We start from the raw sequence: 25,942 nt of genomic DNA, 5'->3' as shown, positions 1-25,942 counted from the left end.
TCTTCCTTCTTCGGGACATACATATTTGTTTGATATGAATTTGGAAGAAAATATTCAATGCTGTAAAATATTTCACGGGATCAATTTCAAGTCTGAAATGGACAAAGCACTTTTAAAAAATGAACGGATCTATGTGGAGTTTAAGCTTCAGATTTTATCTATGATGCCTGAGAATGTGATTAAAAAGGTTAAAGGATATTGCAATCAGAATTTCTTTTTTAGAATCACATAAATATCCATAGAATCACACTGAAACAATAATAATTAAAGAAAAGAAAAAGGGCTATTGGATTGAAGGATATGGAATGAAATTAATAAAGATTTATTGAAAACAAATACAACAAAGACAACAGTCTTCTTGTTATTGCTAACTATATGGTTGTTACTTTATGGAGTCTATAGAAGCAACAAAGCAGGAAGGTTTGACAAGATGTGAATGAGTAAATTGCAGAAGTGGTATCAAGAGGACTGGTTCATAGCTAATGCCACGACCAGAAGAGGTAGGCATGGCTCCCGTACATCAAAAACAATTGATGTGGAAGAAGATTGCGATGATGCAGCAGACAACACAAAGCACGGTGGCAAGGGCTGCAAGAAGGAAGGTATAAGTGCAATATAGATGCTTAATTTTCATTTCGGCAAAATTGGACATATATTGGCATGTGCTTAAGAGGTGATGAAGGTGTTTTTGTGATCGCCAAAAACACGTGTAATGTTAGAGAGGATGCTACATAGTTTGGTTATGTTTTATTATATAATGAATAATTAGTTTTGCTTCTTAATTTACAAACTCTCACATTGTGCTCGAGAGACAAATAAATAAGGTCACTCATGTCCTAGTCGAAGTAACTATATTTTTAGTTAGCTCTACTAATAATTGACCTAAAATTCTGACACCGAGAAATACTAACGAGGCAACAATAAGAACCAATCTATTCATTAAAGAGTTTAACTCTTCTGTTTTTCCATACATCGGTCAGGGATCAAACCTTGGACCTAATGCTGATTCTTTTTAAAGTTATTAATTATAAGAAAACATAGTTTACAAAAGAATCACATATACCCGGTATTCAACTTTTCTTAGGATTTTTTGTACCCTCCAAAAAAGATATACCTCGTATTCATGTCTTTTTCAATGTGATTGCTGTTCAACTTTCGGAAAAAACTAAAATAAATTAATTAAAAACCAAAGAATAGTGTAATAAGTACCGGAACTATTATTTTTGTTTTTGACGCATATAGTTTTATTTGGACACATAAGTTAAATTAAATCCAAACAAACAAAGAACAATTTAGTAATATTAAGAAATGTGAAAAATGCAACGAGTGCTTACATAATTGCAAGGTTGATTATATTAGCACTAGAGTATAATGGGGGTCCTTGTACTAGTGCTAGTTTAATGCAATATTGGTTGCACAAAAAACTTGTAAAGAAAATCCTTGGCATATGACGCGAAAAAATGAAGAAAGACAGCAAGAAGAAAACAAGATTATGAACAATGGCAACATCCAAGAAGTTAGACCATTGACCAGAGGATTAATTAAAGAACTTGCTTACATCATCGGTCAGAATATGTGTGATTGGTCCACACGGCTATAGGAAGTGGTCAGGAAGTTTAACAGACCATTTTTGTCATAAGTTTTGTCCTTGTTATATACACCACAAACTCATACCGAAGACTCCACATTTCAGACCACAAAAACTTAACTCATATTCTGCATTCTCAATTCTCATGGCTATGCAATCACCTTCCTCATCCTCTTCATTTTCCTATCGATTCACTTACCAAGTGTTCCTCAGCTTCAGGGGCAGTGACACTCGTAACGGTTTTACTGGTCATCTCTACAAGGCTCTTACTGACAAGGGAATCCACACCTTCATTGATGACCGTGACCTGCAAAGAGGGGATGAAATCAAACCATCACTCGACAATGCCATTGAAGAGTCTAGGATCTTCATTCCTGTGTTTTCTATCAACTATGCCTCTTCTTCATTTTGTTTGAACGAACTTGTCCACATCATGCACTGCTACAAGACAAAGGGTCGTCTTGTTTTGCCTGTTTTCTATGGCGTGGATCCTAGTCACATACGACACCAAAGTGGGAGTTATGGTGAACATCTCACTAAGCACAAAATGAGTTTCCAAAATAACAAGAAAAACATGGAGCGGTTGCATCAATGGAAGTTGGCTCTGACCGAAGCTGCTAACTTGTCCGGCTACCATTTTAGTCCTGGGTACTCCTCTTTACTTAATTCTTGTTTTCCTTTTTGCATTTTATTTATTTAAATTTTAAACCTCAGTAATACCATCTTAAAGCCTAAATTGGAAACACCTTTTTATTTACATTTTTAAACAAGTATTAGTTATTTATAAGTCAAAATAGTTAGAAATGTATGATATATTATGAGTAAATGGATGTGACTGTGATGTTGTTACATACTGACTTATCTTATTGGACATGAATAGATATGAATACAAGTTTATTGGAAAGATAGTCAAATATGTCAACAACAAGATCAGTCGTCAGCCCTTACATGTTGCCACTTACCCTGTTGGGTTGCAGTCTCGAGTACAACAAGTGAAATCGCTTCTTGATAAAGGATCTAATGGTGGAGTCCGCATGATAGGACTTTATGGTATTGGAGGCATGGGAAAATCAACACTTGCAAAAGGAATTTATAATTTTATTGCTGATCAATTTGAATGCTCATGTTTTCTTGAAAACGTGAGAGAGAATTCAGCTTCAAATCAATTGAAACATCTCCAGGAGGAACTCCTTTTAAAAACACTTTCACTGAAAATTAACTTAGGAGGTGTTAGTGAGAGAATTCCTTATATAAAGAAAAGGCTACATACAAAGAAGATTCTTTTGATTCTCGATGATGTTGACAATTTGAAACAACTGCATGCTTTGGCTGGAGGACCTGATTGGTTCGGCTCTGGAAGCAGAGTTATCATTACCACTCGTAACAAACAATTACTAACCAATCATGAGGTAGAAATTATGCATGAAGTAAAAGGGATGTCTACGGAAAATGCTCTTGAATTGTTGAGGTGGATGGCTTTTAAAAGTTACAAAGTTCCTTCAAGTTATGAAGAGATTTTAAACCGAGCAGTTGCGTATGCTTCTGGCCTTCCATTAGCTATAGAAGTAGTGGGTTCCAACTTGTTTGGAAAGAGTATTGCAGAATGTGAGTCTACATTAGATATGTATGAAAGAATTCCAGATGAAGATATCCAAAAGATACTTAAAGTAAGCTTTGATGCTTTGGGCGAAGAACAACAAAGTGTCTTTTTGGATATTGCTTGTTTCTTCAAAGGATGTAGATTGGCAGAAGTCGAAGAGATACTTCAACAACATTATGATTATTGCATAAAGAGCCACATTGGAGGGTTGGTTGATAAGTCTCTCATAAAAATTAGTGGGTGGTGCTACCACTTGTCTGAAGTGACATTACATGACTTGCTAGAGGTCATGGGTAAAGAAATCATTCGTAAAGAATCACCTAAAGAGCCTGAAAAACGTAGTCGGTTGTGGTGTCGTGATGACATAGTTCATATTTTACTGGAAAACAAAGTAAGATTGATATCTATGAACAAATATTTATTTTACCCTTAATTACATTTACATGTTCTCAATATTTTATTTGTATTGTGGTTGATTCAGTTTTATTTTTTTCTGTTAAAAGGGAACAAGTAAAATTGAGATGATATATCTGAATTCTCGCTCAACGGATCCCGTAATAGACTGGAATGGAAAGGCCTTCAAGAAGATGACAAATCTCAAAACACTTATTATTAAAAATGTCTCTTTTTCTAAAGATCCCAAGTATCTTCCAAGCAGTTTGAGAGTATTGAAATTGAATCGATGTTCCTCAGTGTCTCTATCATCTATTATTTGCAGCAAGGCAAGTGAAATAATTTCATTTTCTAATTGTATATATTTATAAATTCACAATGATTTTGTTTATGTCAAGAAAATAATATCACTATGAGAGTATAGTGTTTTATTTTTAATTTATTTGTTTGTTTCTTCTTTGTGTTTATGCAGAGGTTTGAGCATATGAAAGTCTTGACATTGGACAAGTGTCAATATTTAACCCATATACCCAATGTCTCAGGTCTTCCAAATTTAGAAAAATTCTCGTTTCGATTTTGTGATAATTTAATTGCAGTTCACGATTCGATTGGGAACCTAAATAAACTTGAAATCTTAAATGCATCTGGATGCATCAAGCTTGAGAGTTTTCCACCCTTATGGCTGCCCTCTCTTGAGGAATTGGACCTCTCTTTTTGTGAGAGACTCAAGAGTTTTCCAGAACTATTATGTAAGATGACAAATACAAAAGCGATTGGAATGTGTATAACTTCCACAAGAGAATTGCCATTTTCATTTCAAAATCTCAGCTTATCACTATGGGGATGTAAAATGCTCAGGTTCCCAAAACATAATGAGAAAATGTATTCTATAATGTTTTCAAATGTGGAAGCTCTTGATTTCAATCCTAAATATCTCCAATATGAATGTCTCCAAATAGTTCTCAAGTCGTGTGTTAATGTGAAATTTCTAGACTTATCCTTTGGCTATTTCAAAATTCTTCCTGAGTGCCTTAATGAATGTCACCTTATGGAGACCCTCATATTGAATTTAAGCAAGCATCTTGAGGAAATTAGAGGGTTTCCACCGAATCTCAAATATCTTGAAGCATTAGAATGTAAATCATTGAGTTCCTCAAGTAGAAGAATGTTATTGAGTCAGGTTTGTTGTTGTTTTTTCTTGCAATAGTATTTGATATGTAGTATTTCACATATAATCAACAATGTGTAATATATATCTTATGCTAAACTAACAGCAATTACATGAGGCTGGGTGCACCACACTTTCTTTCCCAAACGGAACAGAGAGGATTAGGATTCCAGATTGGTTCGAGCACCAAAGCAGGGGTCATTCAATTTCTTTCTGGTTCTGTAAAAAGATCCCTTCTATAACTTTTATTATTATTCTTCCGGATGTTGGATTTGTTCACAAAGTTAATTTGTTTGTCAATGGTTATGACTGTGTACATCTCCAGAATTTGAATCTAATTATGGTCTGCCTTATCCGGGACATACATATTTGTTTGAAATGAATTTGGAAGAAAATGTTGAACTCTGTAAAATATTTCACGGGATCAATTTGGAGTCTGAAATGGACAAAGCACATTTAAAAAATGAATGGATCTATGTGGAGTTTAAGCTTCATTATTACAAAGGGTTAAGAAGTACAGAAATGGGAATCCACGTGTTGAAGGAGAAAAACAACACGAATGAGGATGTGATATTCACCAATCCTTATAGTAGAAAGAGAAAATTAGATGAATATCTCAATGCTTCATTATCACAATTTCATCCTACGCTGAAAAAGCATAGATTTGTGGAAGTGGGAGTTTCAGAGACAGAAATTTTGCAGCAGCAACATCTAGTTTTATTGCCAGGCATGCGGAACTTGGTGCTTACTGAAACAATAGAAAAGGAACACCATGGCTAGATATATTCCTTGGTCCAGGTACATCATTATCATTATTATCTTAATAAATCAATTAATTGCTTCTACCTAGAAGAGTTTTTCAAATGATGAGACATGATATAAGATTCTGTCGATAATGCTTTGTAGACACACACTTCAGATCGAAGGCATCCAATACCGACATATGTGATTTTCTCAAATTACCATTAGTGTTGACAAATCAGTGTCGAGTCTGGTGTCCGTGTCTTTGTCGGTATTTCATAGGAAGGATGTTTTTTATCCAGCTTGATTGATGGACATTTTAGAAATTATAACTGAACATTGTTACACATAACTTTTACCAATTTTGTTTTGTTCAAAATGTCGAAATAAAGGTTCTCAGAGTTTGCAACCACTTAAAGTTCAATAGGTAGACCATCTTATTGAAAATTTTAGCCACTTTATGCTTATAAAGATTAAGAGAATCTAGGCATGTTCTCCCCTTCTATTTATTTACCTATTGTGCTATGTGGATTGAATGCATCGTTTGAGTGAAAAAGTTAATAGCATAAACACTATTTATTGGTTAATGAAAAAGTTTTTGAATATTATTGGATGTAGTTAAATTTTTATTAATCTCATTAATTATGATTCAGATTGGAATTGTTGAATTACTTTTCACAGGGGTTTCTGCTAGGAAGTGACATGTATTATATCTTAATGCACTTAATCATGTATCTATCCCTATGTCATATGATCGGCAATGAAACAACGCTGATAAAAATTCGACTATGTTATAAGCACATAGGACATTTACAGTGAGCTAAATGCAGCATAACTGTATATCGTGTTACTTATCACATCTATTATAACTTGAATTTTTGTTCAACTATTTCATAAGGATGCTTCAGAGACATCAGAAGAAACCAGGTCTGAAGAAAGTATGGGAATCCATCTCTAAAAGGTGCAGTCGACGTTTGCCACTTTCACACAACGTCTAATAAATTGTGCCGGATCCTAGATGAATATTGTTACAAGTAAGATCCTTATACTTTGAAAGCAAAAATGGTTTTAATCATAATCTCTATGAAAGATCTTTTGAATAAAAATGTTGGTTGTCATTCCATAGTAATATTTTTATAAATATGTTAGAAAGAACCTTAATTTTATCATTGGTTGTTTTAATCTTATATCATAGTTCAATAGCTAGTTTGAAAGATTAAAACTTGCAAAAAAATCTGTTGTGGAAACATTTATATGAACTTGATGGTATAAAGAATCTTTTTTTCTATTTTGTTTTTATCTTGAAAATGGAAGTGGAGAATTTCGTTTCATAAGTCAGTTTTGGTTTTGTACTTCCAATGATTGTGTTAAGGTTGTCATGAGTGGATTATACATCAAGAAGAGAACTGAATTGCTATAACATAAAAGTTTTAGTTTTGGTTTAGAACTGTAATATGTTACAATGTATGTTTGTTTTCTGCATTATGGTGTGTATGAAAATTTCAAGAGTTGAAATAAACATGAGGACGTTGTGTTTCTAATATCTACCTTATATCTCCCTATCCCCACTTTTTAACAACAATCTCTCTCATAAAATTGAACATTTGTCGGTAATTTACACAACTTTTCTCTAACCAAAACTAAGCATTCTCAGGAAACCATCTTTAGACATCATGCGACAAGTCTAAAGGTCGCTCGCACTGCAGATTCTGTTGGTTGTTCGAACGGGCAGTGAGTATTGATATGCTTTGCACCTCAGTTGTACTGCAGCTCACTTGGAGAGTTTTTAGAAATTCAATCTTAGTAGAAAAATTGGAATCCACTGTGTTCAAGAAGAAAAGCAGCATAGAGCAGGATGTGATATTCTCCAATCCTTATAGAAACAGAAAATCAGATGAATATCAGAGTTTGTAAGTTTCTGAGACAGAAGTTCTGTTTTCCACATCTGGCAGAAAAGCTATTTATCGAACAAAGAAACGGGAGTATTCTTGTGTTTCGTCAAAGTTCGGGTTTGTAATTAATAGCAAGTCTCTTTTTTATCCATCTTGGTATAGTTTTTTAAAACAATGTACTAGTCATGTATGTATGATTAAATTGCTTTTAAGAATACAAGAGTATGTACATATATTCATATCGACAGATGATGTTAAAACATTCATAATTTCAGGACTCACAACAGAAAATGGTCAACAAGCTCTTAACCTTAAGTGCGGAGTTCAAATACATTCAAGTAATGATCGTAAAATGACCGTTAGTGTCATTTAATAAATAATTTTTTTATTCCAAAAAAGAAGAGTAAAGGTTATCAAAAATATTATCATCAAAATTGCTATCCAAAAAAACATGGTTAACAAACTTTCAATCATCCAAAGTGTTGCATATTATTATTACACTATTGTTTATCTCTATTACACTTTCATGATTCAGAAAGAAAGAAAAAAACTGAAACTCTACAACACAACTAACACATGGAATTGAAATCCATCTAGAATGAAAGAAACCATATTTACAATTCCTATAGAAGAAGAAAAAACTATGAGACTCAAGAAAAATTGGCAGAGCAAAAGAAATGCTCAACAATAAGAGGAACAGCCACAGCAATCACAAGAAGAAAGATCAACATTCCAAACAACGCAATCCTAACGTTAGTCACCAAATCACTATAAACATCGCATGACGCAAGAAACGGGTTAACAACGACGCTTGAACCTGAATCACACATTTCAACTTTCATTTCTCCACAATTAACTACAAGCTTGTCTTTCATAACCGGCCACATTGGTTGAATGTATCTCGCACTAGCACGAAATCGTAAATCCAAATACAACAACCCGCAAGCCTCTCCAATACCATGAACTTTCCATCCATCGATCATCATAGACACGTTACGAAACTTTGCTTCTTGAATTGAAGCAACCACATGTTTGTTGTAAAAAGGCTTCGAAATAGAGAAAGTTGAGAGGTTTTCTTGATGGTGAAAGAGTGATAGATGAAGATAGTCATAGTGAATTGTGCTTCCAATAGTGTTGGAGTGTTCCGCAAGAAACTCGACACCTAAGTTGGCTGTGAAGGTTTTTCCATCGGTGACATTAAGAACAGTTGAAGTTGTTGAATGGAGTGTGAAAGAAGGAGTTAGAGGAATGAAGAACAATGCGATCGAACATGCGAGAATCAAGATCATCCATTCACCAAAGAATTGCAAAGAGTGCAGTTGCTGTTGCATAAGCTTGATTCAAAGATGAATCATCAAGATCAATGGTGTAAAGAGATTGTTCTGTGTTGTTTTTCATGGTTGAAAGATTTTTTGTGAGAATGTGCAAAAGAGAAGATATAACAGAATTGAAAGAAGTTGTTTCAAAATTAAACAACTGAGTATGAAGATAATGTGAAGTGAATAATGCCTTTTATATAAGCATTAGGTTTTGCTGAAATGAAAAAAAGAAATTCAGTTTTTTTTCCGAAATTTAAATTGAAATTTTAATTTTAATTTATGTTTATAACAGTTACTGGGATTATTACAGTTATAAACCACTTAACTAGTTTTCTGTTACAATGATGTTTCAGATATAGTTTAACGGCATAACAGAAATTTGTTGGTTAGTTGAGTGGGGGATAAAAGCAACAATGAATATGGGTCTAGTTCTCACATGTCATACAAAATCTTATACGATATTAAATAGGTTTGTATCTCAGTCTCAAAAGTGTCGGTGATTTCCAAAATAATGGAATCAGTTTAGAACCAAAACTGTAACTCTTCACCAAGAGTTGTAACTCTTCATGGGAACCATTCATATACATTGGTACATTATTATTTAGTGATAGATAATGAACCATGACATTGATTCAAGTGTATATGGTTATAACCTTTGGCCAAATAGTGCTTAATGAACCATAACATTGATTCAAGTGTATATGATCATAACTTTTGGTAAAAGAGAGCTTAATGAACCATAGCATTGATTCAAGTCAAATGGGTGTTAATAGAAAACATAATTCTGGACACACAACAAGTGTATTGTCTTGGCATTTGGACATTAATTTGGACACACAACAAGACAATAGAAAACAGAATTTTGTTGCATTAACAACATAATTCTCCCCCATTCTCTTACTCTAAATCATCCATCAATTCTCTAATACAAGAGTGAATTGCTGGAACCATAAATCTGTAAAATACTATTAGAAGATACGCTTGGTGTGTGGTTGTGCAATACACGTCAAAGAACTCTTAGTATCCTGAAGGGGATTCGCCGGTCATTCTTTATTGCATCCAATATATAGTTATTGGTGGGGGCGAATCGAACCTAAAGGTTAGTGTGGCAACCCCATGCGCTTTGAGTTTTACATGCATTACCATTAAACTTTTCAGGTTTCAAGTGCAGCAGCATCTTCCCAACAATCAAGATATACAACAATCTTTGGAATTTATGTACACACTTCATCAAGTTCATCTTAATCATCTTCTTGGCCAAGTTATTACAGCAGACCCCCAACACAAGTTCCAACAAAAAGTAGTTTATAGGACAACTGTGTCCAATTACAAATGCATTGCGCGATGCAAGAATATTGTATTAGCACATGCTCCCTAGCCAACACATTATATTCTAACACACCACCAAAAATGACTTCATATAAAAAAAAAACATGATATCTACACGCTCTTAAATATTAATTTAAAATTTTATATTAATTCAATCATAGAAAAAGTAAAACCTATATGATTTGAAGGATCTTTGTTGCGGACTCCAAGAAGCTACAATTAGCGAAACGTATAGGACTCCTACGAGACCTTAACACCATATATTTAACAAAAACCTTAAGACATTAAGTGTGTGGACCGTCTATTTAGTATATCCAACATTTTCATCATTTTGTAGTCGATGTGGGACTTAAGTACTCACTTGATTTCCAACAATCTCACATACATTTTATTCAATAAGATAAAGAGTACTGGCGTGTAAAAACTAAAAAGGGCGTTAGATTATGCTAATATTCACCAAAAGTATAGGTTGTTGCACCTCAGCTTCTGAGAGCACGGTTTCACCGTAAAGTATCACGACGTCGAAATTATTGAGAATCAATTGGATTTTTCTTGTTTTGGTTTGTTATGGTCAGTCTCACCTCGAACATGCATGTAAGCTGTGAATTCGATACAATGAAGTTTGAGATAGAAAGTGATGTTACCGCAAAACTAGGGTCGGGAGGATGCATAACAACAGTGGAGGAGCCAGAAAAAAAAAAACTTGGTGGGGCATTAAAATTAATTATAATATATAAACACAAATTAAAGTTGTAATCAACATTAAGTACGCGAGTTGAAATGACGGAGTTTGACTAAAAAGTTAGGGTGGATACTTAAATAATTACGTATTTAACAACTATTATAAATTATGATTTTTTTTGTACATTATGACTGTTATTTGAGAGAATTTTCAGTTGACATGACAATATGCTAAGTATAAGTATCACAAAAATCACGTATGCCACTTTTGAAATCACATAAAACTATAAACGTTGAAAAATTGTTTAAAGATCGCAAAATAGACTTATAATTGAATAATTTAAATTTTGCGGGTGGACGACTACACTACTTTGTGGAAATTTAGATTAACCGAAACCTGTCACCACTACTAGAAAAAGCAATATTAGCGAGGGAAATAAGTGACGGAAAAAATAAAATTCCTCACAAATTCCTTGGTCTCAAAATTTAGTGACGGAATTAGAGAGGGATTTTACGTTTTTCCTTACTAAATTTAGTTTTTTTAGTAGTGCACCGACACAAAATTAATTGTATAAAATCTCGCAAAGTAGACCTATAATCGTTAATTTTTAAATTTTTTCGGATGGGCTGTGGTCCACCCTAGTCCATAAAGGGCTCCGCCACTTCATAACAAACAAGCTATGCCAATGATAGCCATGAAAATGACAAAAATGGATACAACCGTCAAGGTCAGACGCCGGACAAAACTGGATTCCGGCGTCCGATCTTCTTGTTGGGATATTTCTAGTAGAAGGGTGCTCCATGTTCGTTATTTTGGATTTTGGAAATAAGGTATGGCCTTAATCTTATTAGTGATTAGTGATATGATGCTAGCTATAGTAGCTAGTAACCAATTCAATTTTGGTCTAGTGTTGTTACTATATATCTTTCAAAAGCAGTGCATTGGTATAGTTATTTGTTATATGAAGGTGAAGGTAAAGGTGATGCAGTGATCAAAAGTAGAAAATATCATAAATTTGAATGAGGAGAGAGAAAACCACACATTATAATAAAGTAAGAAAACGTGTACATATGTGCATGAGATAGTAGTTTTGATGCTTCCTAGAAAGCAAAATGTGCATATATGAAAACTTGGTGGTGGAAGTGTAGGAACTATTGATTTTTAAGGTAAGGTAGGTCCATTTCAATGACAAATACTATGTTATTTTTAAAGTAGGTCCCTTTAGTATCAACAAAGGATGGTTAACTTCTGCTTCTTAATCTGTATGATTAGAAAACAAAATCTTGATATCTTGTGCTTTGCTTCATGGGAACAACTTTTCCTATCATACATCATGAGTTTAGATGTACACATTTGAAAAAACATAAATTTAGTACCATCCAAAAATACACTTTCAGACAAAGTAATGCAGTCTGAATGTACACTTCCAAAAATATAGACTAAACTGAAATTGGTCCTCAACAACTACAAGAAAAATATTCCCAAATAATCAAAATTACTAATGTAATCTTCAAAATTTTCAAATGTTGATCAAATGGAGAGTAAAATGTTCCAAAAAATTGTCTTGAAAAAGTATTAATTTGACCAATATTTCAGATTTTTTAGGATCAAATTAGTACTTTGCATTTTCAGGGGCTAAATAAGATTAGTTCAGATGTTTGCTGAAGACTAGTTTTGACCAATGTTAACTATTTCAAGGCACAGAATGTCCATACAATTAAGGATGCTTCAACACCTGAGATGCCTGTGAGAAAATATAGTTCATAATTCACAATTAATAAATTCAATCAACAAATATACAAGCTCAATCAAGCATACATATAATTCATCTTGTGCAAGTATTCACAACAATCACCAAAAGTTCACCAATGCACATATATACCGATTCACATATCCAAGTAAGGACTCGACTCACCAAGTAATAAGTACATGTAATGTTTTATACTCTTCTAGATGCATGTGGTACCATAGAATTCCAGAGATAATTTTACCGTTAAAGAATCCGTCGACATAATAATCAGCCCGCATTTATGTCTCATAAAAGTTATGTAATAGTGAACCCGTATTTTCAACCCACATATTTACTATATATAAAGAACAGGGTTAATACCTCTTTTCGTACCTGTATTATTAGCGAGTTTCGGTTTTAGTCGTCCCTGTAAAAAAAAGATTTAGATTTTGTCTCTGTAATTTCAGATTCTTCCAGTTTTGGTCCCTTATTCCACCACGTCAGCAGAATCTACATACATTGAACGTAAACTGAGGGACCAAAAGTTGAGGAATTTGAAATTACATGGACCAAAAGAGGGAGGAATCTGAAATTACAGGGACGTAATTTATGCAGATTTTGCTGACGTGATGAAAGGAGGGACCAAAATTGGAACAATATGAAATTACAGGGACAAAATCTAAATCGTTTTTTTTACAGGGACGAAAATTGGTATTTACCCTAAAGAAAATGATCTCTTTCAGCATTTTTAGGCTGAATTTTTCTTTTTCCAAAAATGTCCTCAATTTTCAATAGAAATAAAACACGTAACAAATAAATAAGAATAAGTTTAAATAATAAAATCAATATAACAAACACGATAGAAATATATATGTCTATTTTCTCTTTATCAGTTAAAAAGTGTAACAAATTAGTTAAGTAAAAAAACAAATATTTTAATTTTTGTAAATTTTTTAAAATATTCTAGAAAATATGTGGGTTGAAAATACGGGTTCACTATTACATAACTATTACATAACTTTTTTTAAAATATTCCTAAAACCCAAGGTGATAACAATGTTTTTCCCAACCCAAGAGACACTCTCAACAAAGACACTCAACCCATTGGTTCCCTCCTTTGCTATCCAAGTTCTCTCTAAAAGCTCTCTTAAGTTCTTCTCTTAAGTCTTACTTCAAAAAAGCACAAGAACACAATATATACTAGTCTTCCCCTGAAGAAATCGTGCCACGATTTTCCTAGATTGTGTCACGATCTACAACGGACCCAAGGTTGACAAGTCCTTATCAGTGATACTTAACGAGCAAGTTTCTGAATCGTGTCACGATTTCCCAAGATCGTGCCACGATTTGGCGTCCTGCAAACTAGCTCACGGCCACTTGAAATCGTGTCACGATGCCAAAATCGTGTCACGATTTCTCTGTTCTTCCAGACCACAAATTTGAAGCCAATATCAACATTTCTCCACCTTGACTTCTAATTTGGTGGTGATGTCAGTTTAACCATCAACCACCATGCTGCTCTCTCCAAAAGGGAATTACTCTTCGACAAACTTGATGAAGTCCAAGCAATGCTTGAATCTTGATCTAGGCAATGACTTGGTGAACACATCCGCCGGATTCTCCTCCGATGCCACTTTCTCAACCACAATCTCTTTTGATTCAATCATGTCTCTAACAAAGTGCAGGCGAATGTCAATGTGCTTTGTCCTTTCATGATACACTTGATGATTTGCCAAGTGAATGGCACTTTGACTATCACAATGTATCTTCACACATTCTTGAGTAATTCCTAACTCACCAATCATCCCTTTCATCCATATGGCCTCCTTCACACCTTCAACAAGTGCTATGTACTCCGCTTGAGTTGTAGATAATGCCACCACGGATTGTTGATTTGCCTTCCAACTAATAGCCGTGCCATAAAGAGTAAACACAAACCCCGATAAGGATTTTCTAGTGTCTACGTTGCCCGCATAATCCGCATCAACATACCCCTCCAAAGCGTCTTCATCTTGAGCTACCCTTGTGTACTTCAAACCGCCCTTCAACGACCCATTCAAATACCTCAAAACCCACTTCAAAGCTTGCCAATGCACAATTCCCGGATTTGCCGTAAACCGACTCACAATGCTAACCGCATAAGCCAAGTCCGGCCTACTACAAACCATTTCATACATGATGCTTCCAAACCCACTTGCATAGGGAGTACCTTCCATCAATTACTTCTCATCCTCGGATTGAGGACTTTGTTGTATGGACAACTTTGTGTGGTGACCCAAGGGAGTGCTCACGGTTTCAGAGTTTGACATTCTAAAACGCTCCACCACCTTCTTCAAATAACCAAGTTGAAATAAGAAAAGTTCGCCTTTGTCACGATTCCTCACGATATCAATCCCAAGAACTCTCTTTGCCGGACCAAGATCTTTCATCTCAAATTCACCATTTAACCTCTCCTTGAGCTTCATAATCTCATCCTTGCTAGAGCTTTCCATCAAGATATCATCCACATATAAAAGAAGATAGAGAATGACTGTCTCACTCTTCTTCAACATGTACACACAAGAATCATATCCGCTTCTCACAAAGCCAGTCTTCAAAAGAAACTCATCAACCGACGATACCATTGCCTAGGGCTTTGCTTCAACCCATACAAAGATTTCTTCAAAAGACACACCTTAGACTTGTCCTCCACAAAACCTTCCGGTTGCTCCATGTAGATTGTCTCTTCAAGGTCACCATGTAAGAAAGCGGTCTTCACATCCATTTGTTCAAACTCAAGATTGAATTGATTCACAATAGCCATAAGTATCCTTATGGAACAATGCTTCACCACCGGTGAAAAGATCTCGTTGTAGTCGATCCCCTCCACTTGAGTAAAACCCTTTGCCACAAGTCTTGCTTTGTACCTTGGACCTTCAACACCCGGAATGCCATCCTTTTTCTTGAAGATCCACTTGCATCCAACTACCCTTTGGCGATTAGGTAGCTTCACAAGTTTCCAAGTTTGGTTCGTCTCCAATGAATCCATCTCTTCATTCACCGCCTTCAACCAATACTTGCTCTCTTTGCTCTCAAATGTCTCCTTGAAGTTTCTAGGCTCCGAGTCTTGCACATCTTCCGCCGCATTTAGAGCAAAACACACCAAGTCCGCATAACCGAATCTCTTAGGAGCCGTAATAGTCCTTCTTTCTCTATCTCTTGCCAATAGATACTCAGGATCCACTACCGGTTGAGTTCCACTTGTATCCGATGTCGAAGCTTCATCTTTTACATCTTCTTCTTCTTCATTTGGAAGCTCCACCTCAAACTGAGTTTTCTCCACCATAGTTTCCGGTACTTGAGTCTCTAGGTCTTTACACTTCATCCCCATACGGGTCTCATCAAAGGTAACATCCCTACTAATCAAGACTCTTGATCCTCCACTAGATTCCAATTTCCACAACTTGTACCCCTTCACACCTTCCGGATAACCAATGAAGACACATTTCAAAGCTCTAGGCTCAAGCTTGTCTTGCTTGATATGCGCATATGCCAAAGCTCCGAAAACCTTCAAAGAGGAGTAATCTGCTGGTTTCCCACTCCATACCTCCATAGGTGTCTTGAAGTCTATCCCCGTTGATGGACATCTATTGATCAAATAAGCAGCCGTAGTCACGGCTTCACCCCAGAAACTCTTAGGTAACCCAGCTCCTAGAATCATACACCTCACACGCTCCAAAAGAGTCCTATTCATGCGTTCCACAAGACCATTTTGTTGCGGTGTTCTTGGTATGGTTCTATGCCTCTTGATTCCTTTCAACCTGCAAAACTCATTAAACTGCTCTGAAACAAACTCCAGGCCATTGTCAGTTCTTAAACCTTTTAGTTTAGTTTCCATTTGATTTTCTATGAGAGTGTGCCATTCTTTGAACTTTTCAAATGTGTCACTTTTGTTTTTCAAAACAAAGACCCACACTCTCCTAGAATAATCATCAATGATAGAAAGAAAATAGGAACCTCCCCCATGAGTAGGAGTCTTAGAAGGACCCCAAAGATCCGAATGCACATACTCAAAAGGCCTACTAGAATGATGCATGCCACTCCCAAACTTCACCCTATGTTGTTTGCCTAGTATGCAATGCTCACAAAATTCTAGCTTGTCCAATTTATCTTTCCCTAGCAAACCTTGTTTAGCTAGTTCAACTAAACCCCTCTCACTAACATGCCCCAATCTCAAATGCCACAATTCAGAATTATTATGAGATGCAACACTAGCTACCGATGCATTACCAATTACTATGGAACCATCTAAAATGTATAAACCATTCATTCTAGACCCCTTAACCATAATCAATGCACCATGCGAAATTTTACAAACCCCATGCTCTATTCTAGTGCAATAACCTAGATTATCAAACATGCTTAGGGAAATTAAATTACGCTTAAGTTCGGGAACAAACCTCACATCCCTTAAAAGGAATTCACGGCCATCAAACATCTTTAGACGAACGTTGCCCATGCCTTGGACTTTGCAAGCTTTGTTATTTCCGAGTCGAACAACTCCTCCTTCTTTTAGAATCAAAGTCTCAAAATATTCCTTTCTAGGACACATGTGATAAGAGCATCCCGAGTCCAAAACCCAACTCTTCTCCGATTCCCAACTTGTTACCACTAGTGCACCCGCACTCTCATAACCTTCTTCATTTGAAGCCTCCGCAACTTGAACCGAAGGACTACCGTCGCCCCCCTTATCCGGACAATCTTTCTTGAAATGACCTTGCTTGTGACAAAGAAAGCATTTATACTTTGATTTGTCAAAGCCCTTGGACCTAGACTTGGATCTTGATTTCCCTTTGCCTTTTCCTCTATGCTCATTCCTCCCTCTTGTAACATTCAAGCCTTCACTACCTTCATCAACCTTCATGTCCTTGAACTTGGTCAATTCCTTGGTTCTCAAAGCTGCTTGGACCTCCTCCAAAGTAGTAGTGCCCTCCTTACCATAAAGGATGGTATCCTTGAAATGCTCAAAGGACTCTGGTAATGAACAAAGTAACAACAAAGCCTTATCCTCATCTTCCATGTTAACTTCAATGTTGGCCAAATCATCAAGAATCTTTTTAAACTCCGTAAGTTGCTCCGAGATCGATTTAGACTCCATCATCTTGAATGAATAGAGTTGTTGCTTCAAGAGTTGCCTATGAGCCAAAGATTTCATCATATACAATGACTCCAACTTTGCCCACATCGATGCCGCGGTAGCTTCTCTCGCGACATCCCTTAAGACCTTATCTCCGAGACATAAGACAATAGCACTCTTTGCCTTGTCTACCATCTCACGCTTCTCCTCTTGTGTCAAGGTTGCCAGCATCGCCGCTTCACCCTTCAATGCTTCTACACACTTTTGTTGTGTCAAAACCGCTTGCATCTTAACCTTCCACAACCCGAAATCATTACTTCCGGTGAACTTCTCGATGTCCCACTTTGACCCCATGATACCAACTATCAATCACACCTATGCCCCACGGTGGGCGCCAATTGTTGTGAATCCGGTTCCAAAGAAACCTTCACACCAATGAAATAAACCAATGATGTGTGGAGCAAGTGATAGTGATAATCAATGAGAACAAATGGTCTCCAAGCCAACAACAACAAAACAGCCCTAACTAGTGTATAGCAAAACCACTCAAGAGATTCCAAAGCATAAACAAGATAAGCAAGAAAAGGAAGAACAAAACACCATACAAGATTGTTGACCCAGTTCAGCCAATATGGCCTAATTTGGGGGAGAGAGCAACTCTCCAATCCAATATGAGAAAGTGTTACAAAAGGTTACAAGACTCTAGCCTTCAAGCTTTACACATGAACAAACCCTAGATTCTACCCTTTGGTATTTTCCCACTCTCACACTATGAACCCTAAAACCCAAGGTGATTACAATGTTTTTCCCAACCCAAGAGACACTCTCTCAACAAAGACACTCAACCCATTGGTTCCCTCCTTTGCTATCCAAGTTCTCTCTAAAAGCTCATACAAGCTCTCTTAAGTTCTTCTCTTAAGTCTTACTTCAAAAAAGCACAAGAACACAATATATACTAGTCTTCCCCTGAAGAAATCGTGCCACGATTTCCCTAGATCGTGTCACGATCTGCAACGGACCCAAGGTTGACAAGTCCTTATCAGTGATACTTAACGAGCAAGTTTCTGAATCGTGTCACGATTTCCCAAGATTGTGCCACGATTTGGCGTCCTGCAAACTAGCTCACGGCCACTTGAAATTGTGTCACGATGCCAAAATCGTGTCACGATTTCTCTGTTCTTCCAGACCACAAATTTGAAGCCAATATCAACAGTAATACTATGTGAAATGCGATAAAAAAGTTATCTTAATTCATGACAACAAGATTGAATAGCTTTCCAGAAACCTTGTCTTGGCATACTGAGAAACCAACACAATTATGAGAAACCAAGACAAGGTTTTTGGAAAGCTATTATGAGAAGTTGGACCTTTTTATTTTATTTACCGTTTATTGAAATTCATTTTAACTCAACCCTCCTCTTCAAACATATCTGCAACAAATTTTTACTTATCCAACGCAACATCAAAAAGTCTACTAAATTGATGACGCAAAATGTATATCTATTAATGGCGAAAATTTTTCCAGGGCCTTTGCTTCCTTCATGTTCAAGCTACATGTTAAAATGTTTCTTTTTTTGAAGTATGAAATATAGCCTAATTGTTTTCCGAGAGTTTTCAACCTCAATCACAATCATCTTTTCAAAAATCAAAGTAATTTCTTTCTGGTTCTGTAAAAATATCCCATCTATAACTTCTATTATTATTCCTCCGGATGTTAAAAACACCTGTGATATGAATTTGGGTGAAGCGATATTCATGATCTAAACTTTTATAACTTGAATTTTGTTCTTGATAAAGCAGTGGTGGAAGCATTCAACAATGTTAGAGACGATGCTACATAGTTTGGTTATGTTTTATTATAATGAATAATTAGTTTTGCTTCTTAATTTACAAACTCTCACATTGTGCTTGAGAGACAAATAAATAAGGTCACTCATGTTCTAGTCGAAGTAAGTATACTTTTAGTTAGCTCTAGTATTTTCGTTGATGTACCAACATGTATAAATTATTTACACATGAATGAAATGTTATAAATATTTTAGATTTGTCTGACTTGTGCAATATACAAAATTTACTATTTTGAACTTCTTAACACATGCAAATATGACGTTTAATTTTTTATTGGTAGGTTTAAATTGTTTTTCCTATATCATTTTCAGGTCAGTATTTTTTTTAATGTCTAACACCAATTCAAATAATCACCTCTTTATATTTTATTGTCATGTTTATTTTTTTTTTAGGTCTAAATTTTTTACTCTTGATATTTTTTTTAGAGATACTTTTTATATTTTAATAATAACATATAAAAAAAGATATTAAATTAATAAACCAGTGATAATAATAAGAACCAATCGATCCATTAAAGAGTTTAATTCTTCTGTTTTTTCATACATCGGTCAGGAATCAAACCTTGGACCTAATGCTGATTCTTTTTAAAGTTATTAATTATAAGAAAACATAGTGATGTAAGCAAGTTCTTTAATTAATCCTCTGGTCAATGGTCTAACTTCTTGGATGTTGCCATTGTTCATAATCTTGTTTTCTTCTTGCTGTCTTTCTTCATTTTTTCGAGTCATATGCCAAGGATTTTCTTTACAACTTTCTTGTGCAACCAATATTTATTTATTTTAGTTTTGTCCGAAAGTTGAACAGCAACACATTGAAGAAATTAGCAAGAAGATGTGGCAGTAGAATGTTATTTAATGTGTGATTGGTCCACACGGCTATATGAAGTAGTCAGGAAGTTTAACAGACCATTTTTTTTCCTAAGTTTTGTCCTTGTTTTTTTCCTAAGACTCCACATTTCAGACCACAAAAACTTAACCTCATATTCTGCATTCTCAAACTCTTTTTTCATTTAGTTTCTCTCAATTCTCATGGCTATGCAATCACCTTCCTCATCCTCTTCATTTTCCTATCGATTCACTTACCAAGTGTTCCTCAGCTTCAGGGGCACTGACACTGGTGACGGTTTTACTGGCCATCTCTACAAAGCTCTTACTGACAAGGGAATCCACACCTTCATTGATGACCGTGAGCTGCAAAGTGGGGATGAAATCAAACCATCACTCGACAATGCCATTCAAGAGTCTCGGATCTTCATTCCTGTGTTTTCTATCAACTATGCCTCTTCTTCATTTTGTTTGGACGAACTTGTCCACATCATTCACTGCTACAAGACAAAGGGTCGTCTCGTTTTGCCTGTTTTCTATGACGTGGATCCCACTCACATAAGACATCAAAGTGGCAGTTATGGTGAACATCTCACTAACCACAGAAAGAGTTTCCAAAATAACAACAAAAACATGGAGCGGTTGCATCAATGGAAGTTAGCTCTGACTGAAGCTGCTAACTTGTCCGGCTACCATTTTAGTCCTGGGTACTCCTCTTTACTTAATTCTTGTTTTCCTTTTTGCATTTTATTTATTTAATATTTATTCCTCAATAATACCAACCGAAAGCCTAAATTGGAAACACCTTTTTATTTACGTTTTTAAACAAGTATTAGTTATTTATAAGTCAAAATAGTTTGAATTTAGAAATGTATGATATATTATGAGTACATGGGTGTGACTGTGATGTTGTTACATACTGACTTATCTTATTGGACATGAATAGATATGAATACAAGTTTATTGGAGAGATAGTCAAATACGTCTCTAACAAGATCAGTCGGCAGCCCTTACATGTTGCCAATTACCCTGTTGGATTGCAGTCTCGAGTACAACAAGTGAAATCGCTTCTTGATGAAAGATCTGATGATGGAGTCCGCATGGTAGGACTTTATGGCATTGGAGGCATGGGTAAATAAACACTTGCAAAAGCAATTTATAATTTTATTGCTGATCAATTTGAATGCTCATGTTTTCTTGAAAATGTGAGAGAGAATTCAGCTTCAAATCAATTGAAACATCTCCAGGAGGAACTCCTTTTAAAAACACTTTCACTGAAAATTAAGTTAGGAGGTGTTAGTGAGGGAATTCCTTATATAAAGGAAAGGCTACATAGAAAGAAGATTCTTTTGATTCTCGATGATGTTGACAATTTGGAACAACTGCATGCTTTGGCTGGAGGACGTGATTGGTTCGGCTCTGGAAGCAGAGTTATCATTACCACTCGAAACAAACACTTACTAACCAATCATGAGGTAGAAATTATGCATGAAGTACAAGGGATGTATACCAAAAATGCTCTTGAATTGTTGAGGTGGATGGCTTTTAAAAATTACAATGTTCCTTCAAGTTATGAAGAGATTTTTAACCGTGCAGTTGGGTATGCTTCTGGCCTTCCATTAGCTCTAGAAGTAGTGGGTTCCAACTTGTTTGGAAAGAGTATTTCAGAATGTGAGTCTACATTAGATAAGTATGAAAGAATTCCACATGAAGATATTCAAAAGATACTTAAAGTAAGTTTTGATGCTTTGGACGAAGAACAACAAAGTGTCTTTTTGGATATTGCTTGTTTCTTCAAAGGATGTAGATTGGCAGAAGTCGAAGAGATACTTCAACAACATTATGGTTATTGCATAAAGAGCCACATTGGAGGGTTGGTTGATAAGTCTCTCATAAAAATTAGTGGGTGGTGGAACCACTTGACTGACGTGACATTACATGACTTGCTAGAGGTCATGGGTAAAGAAATCATCCGTAAAGAATCACCTAAAGAGCCTGAAAAACGTAGTCGGTTGTGGTGTCGTGATGACATAGTTCATATTTTACTGGAAAACAAAGTAAGATTGATATCTATGAACAAATATTTATTTTACCCTTAATTACATTTACATGTTCTCAATATTTTATTTGTATTGTGCTTGAACAAATATTTGTAAAATTGAGATGATATATCTGAATTCTCCCTCAACGGATCTGGTAATAGACTGGAATGGAGAGGCCTTAGAGAAGATGACAAATCTCAAAACACTTATTATTGAAAATGTCTCTTTTTCTAAAGGTCTCAAGTATCTTCCAAGCAGTTTGAGAGTATTCAAATGGAATGGATGTTCTTCAGAGTCTCTATCATCTATTATTTGTTGCAAGGCAAGTGAAATAATTTCATTTTCTAATTGTATATATTTATAAATTCACAATGATTTTGTTTCTGTCAAGAAAATAATATCACTATGAGAGTATAGTGTTTGATTTTTAATTTATTTGTTTGTTTCTTCTTTGTGTTTATGCAGAGGTTTGAGGATATGAAAGTCTTGACATTGGACGATTGTCAATATTTAACCCATATACCCAATGTCTCAGGTCTTCCAAATTTAGAAAAATTCTCGTTTGAAAAATGTAAGAATTTAATTGCAATTCACGATTCGATTGGGAACCTAAATAAACTTGAAATCTTAAATGCATATGAATGCATCAAGCTTGAGAATTTTCCACCCTTATGGCTGCCCTCTCTTAAGGAATTGGAATTCTCTTATTGTAAGAGACTCAAGAGTTTTCCAGAATTATTATGTAAGATGACAAATACAAAAGAAATTGGAATGTGTATAACTTCCACAAGAGAATTGCCATTTTCATTTCAAAATCTCCGCTTATCACTATTTGCATGTGAAATGCTCAGGTTCCCAAAACATAATGATAAAATGTATTCAATAATGTTTTCAAATGTGGAAGCTCTTCATCTCAATCCTTACTATCTCCCATATGAATGTCTCCAAATAGTTCTCAAGTCGTGTGTTAATGTGAAATATCTAAACTTATCCCTTGGCAATTTCAAAATTCTTCCCGAGTGCCTGAATGAATGTCACCTTATGAGGACCCTCATATTGAATTTAAACAAGCATCTTGAGGAAATTAGAGGGTTTCCACCGAATCTCAAATATCTTAATGCATATGGATGTAAATCATTGAGTTCCTCAAGTAGAAGAATGTTCTTGAGTCAGGTTTGTTGTTGTTTTTTGTTCCAATAGTATTTGATATGTAGTATTTCACATATAATCAACAATGTGTAATATATATCTTATGCTAAACTAACAGCAATTACATGAGGCTGGGTTCACCACATTTTCTTTCCCAAATGGAACAGAGGTGATTAGGATTCCAGATTGGTTCGAGCATCAAAGCAGGGGTCAATCAATTTCTTTCTGGTTCTGTAAAAAGATCCCTTCTATAACTTCTATTATTATTCTTCCAGATGATGAATATAATTTCAGATTTAATTTGTTTGTCAATGGTTATGAATGTACATTTCCAGAATTCAAATTTAGAACGCCGCATTTTTCGGGACATACATATTTGTTTGATATGAATTTGGAAGAAAATATTCAAGGCTGTAAAATATTTCACGGCATCAATTTCGAGTCTGAAATGGACAAAGCACTTTTAAAAAATGAATGGATCTATGTGGAGCTTAAGCTTCAGTCTCGCATTTGGATGCCTGAGAATGTGCTAAAAATGTTAAGAAGTACGGAAATGGGAATCCACGTGTGCAAGGAGAAAAACAACACGAATGAGGATGTGATATTCACCAATCCTTATAGTAGAAAGAGAAAATTAGATGAATATCTCAATGCTTCATTATTTCAATTTCATCCTACGATGAAAAAGCATAGATTTGTGGAAGTGGGAGTTTCAGAGACAGAAATTTTGCAGCAGCAACATCTAGCTTTAGTGTCAGGCATGCGGAACTTGGTGCTTACTGAAACAAAAGAAAAGGAACACCATGGATAGATATATTCCTTGGTCCAGGTACATCATTATCATTATTATCTTTCTAAATCAATTAATTGTTTCTACCTGGAAGAGTTTTTCAAATGACGAGACATGATATAAGATTCTGTCGAAAATGCTTTGTAGACACACACTTCTGATCGAAGGCATCCAATACCGACACATGTGATTTTCTCAAATTATTATTGGTGTTGACAAATCAATGTCGAGTCTGGTGTCCATGTCTGTGTCGGTATTTCATTGGAAGGATGTTTTTTATCCAGCTTGATTGATGGAAATTTTAGAAATTATAATTGAAAACATTGTTACGCATAAATGTTACTAGTGTTATTTTGATTTTCTCCTTGCTAAATGTCGAAATAAGGTTCTCAGAGTTTGCAACTGGTTAAAGTTCAATAAGTAGACCATCTTATTGTAAATTTTAGCCACTTTATGCTTATAAAGATTAAGAAAATCTAGGCGTGTTCTCCCGTTCTATTTACTTATTGTGCTGTGTGGACTGAATGCATCTTTTGAGTGAAAAAGTTAATAGCCTAAACACGGTAAATTTATTGGTCAATGAAAAAGTTTTTGAATACTATTGGATGAAGTTAAATTTACTATTAATCTCATTAATTATGATTCAGATTGGATTTGGAATAGTTTAATCACTTTTCACAGGGATTTCTACTAGGAAGTGACATCTATTATATCTTAATGCACTTAATCATGTGATTGGCATTGAAACAATACTGATAAAAATTTGACTATCTTAAATGCAGCATAAAAGGTGCAGTGCAGGGAATCCATCTCTCAGGGCCTCCAGATGTATCCCTTCAGTCCCGAACTTCTAAAAGGTGCAGGGGACATTTGCCACTTTCACACAGCGTCTAATAAATTATGGCGGATCCTAGATGAATGTTGTTACAAGTAAGATCCTTATACTTTGAAAGAATAAATGGTTTTAATCATAATCTCAATGAAAGATCTTTTGAATACAAATGTTGGTTGATATTCCATAGTAATATGTTTATAAATATGTTAGAAAGAAGCCTTAATTTTATCATTAGTTGTTAATGTAAATGTGTATCTTTTGTTCAATAGCTAGTTTGAAAGATTAAAACTTGCAACAAAAAAAAAAAAATCTGTTGTGGAAACATTTATATGAACTTGATGGTATAAATTTTTTTTTTTCTATTTTGTCTTCATCTTGAAAATGGAAGTGGAGAATTTCGTTTCATAAATCAGTTTTGGTTTTGTACTTCCAAGCATTACACAACTTTTCTCTAACCAAAACTAAGCATTGTCAGGAAACCATATTTAGTCATCATCTGACAAGTCTGCATGTCGCTCGCACTGCAGAATCCGTTGGTTGTTCGAAAGGGAAGTGAGTATTGATATGCTTTGCACCTCAGTTGGAGAGTTTTGAGAAATTCAATCTTAGTAGACAAATTGGAATCCACTATGTTCAAGAAGAAAAGCAGCATAGAGCAGGATGTGATATTCTCCAATCCTTATAGAAACAGAAAATCAGATGAATATCAGAGCTTGTAAGTTTCTGAGACAGAAGTTCTGTTTTCCACATCTGGCAGAAAAGCTATTTATCGAACAAAGAAACGGGAGTATTCTTGTGTTTCGTCAAAGTTCGGGTTTGTAATTAATAGCAAGCTCTTAACCTTAAGTGCGGAGTTCAAATACATTCAAGTAATGATCGTAAAATGACCGTTAGTGT

At 35.2% G+C, this 25,942-nt stretch overlaps 1 protein-coding gene and 1 pseudogene across 1 annotated transcript; both read left to right on the top strand.

Annotated features, from left to right (window-relative positions):
- The first annotated feature begins 1,703 nt into the window (after positions 1-1,703).
- LOC120580116 (disease resistance protein RUN1) lies at positions 1,704-24,391 on the top strand. The gene is made up of 6 exons (XM_039833191.1): positions 1,704-2,236; positions 2,469-3,579; positions 3,692-3,910; positions 22,737-23,444; positions 23,539-24,249; positions 24,358-24,391. The coding sequence occupies exons 1-5, from the start codon at positions 1,734-1,736 to the stop codon at positions 24,229-24,231; spliced, it is 3,234 nt and encodes a 1,077-aa protein (XP_039689125.1). The 5' UTR covers positions 1,704-1,733; the 3' UTR covers positions 24,232-24,249; positions 24,358-24,391.
- LOC120580118 (disease resistance protein RPV1-like) lies at positions 20,399-22,343 on the top strand (annotated as a pseudogene).
- Positions 24,392-25,942: the final 1,551 nt, after the last annotated feature.

Source organism: Medicago truncatula, chromosome 4 (assembly GCF_003473485.1).
Source record: "Medicago truncatula cultivar Jemalong A17 chromosome 4, MtrunA17r5.0-ANR, whole genome shotgun sequence".
NCBI classification, from domain to species: Eukaryota; Viridiplantae; Streptophyta; class Magnoliopsida; order Fabales; family Fabaceae; genus Medicago; species Medicago truncatula.
This window is presented reverse-complemented; position numbering and strand designations above follow the sequence as displayed.

Excerpts from the sequence above, each read along its gene's own strand:
- LOC120580116 (XM_039833191.1), top strand. The coding sequence starts at position 1,734 with ATGGCTATGCAATCACCTTCCTCATCCTCTTCATTTTCCTATCGATTC. Across the intron at positions 2,237-2,468 it reads GGCTACCATTTTAGTCCTGG|ATATGAATACAAGTTTATTG; the intron begins GTACTCCTCTTT and ends GGACATGAATAG. Across the intron at positions 3,911-22,736 it reads CATCTATTATTTGCAGCAAG|AGGTTTGAGGATATGAAAGT; the intron begins GCAAGTGAAATA and ends GTGTTTATGCAG.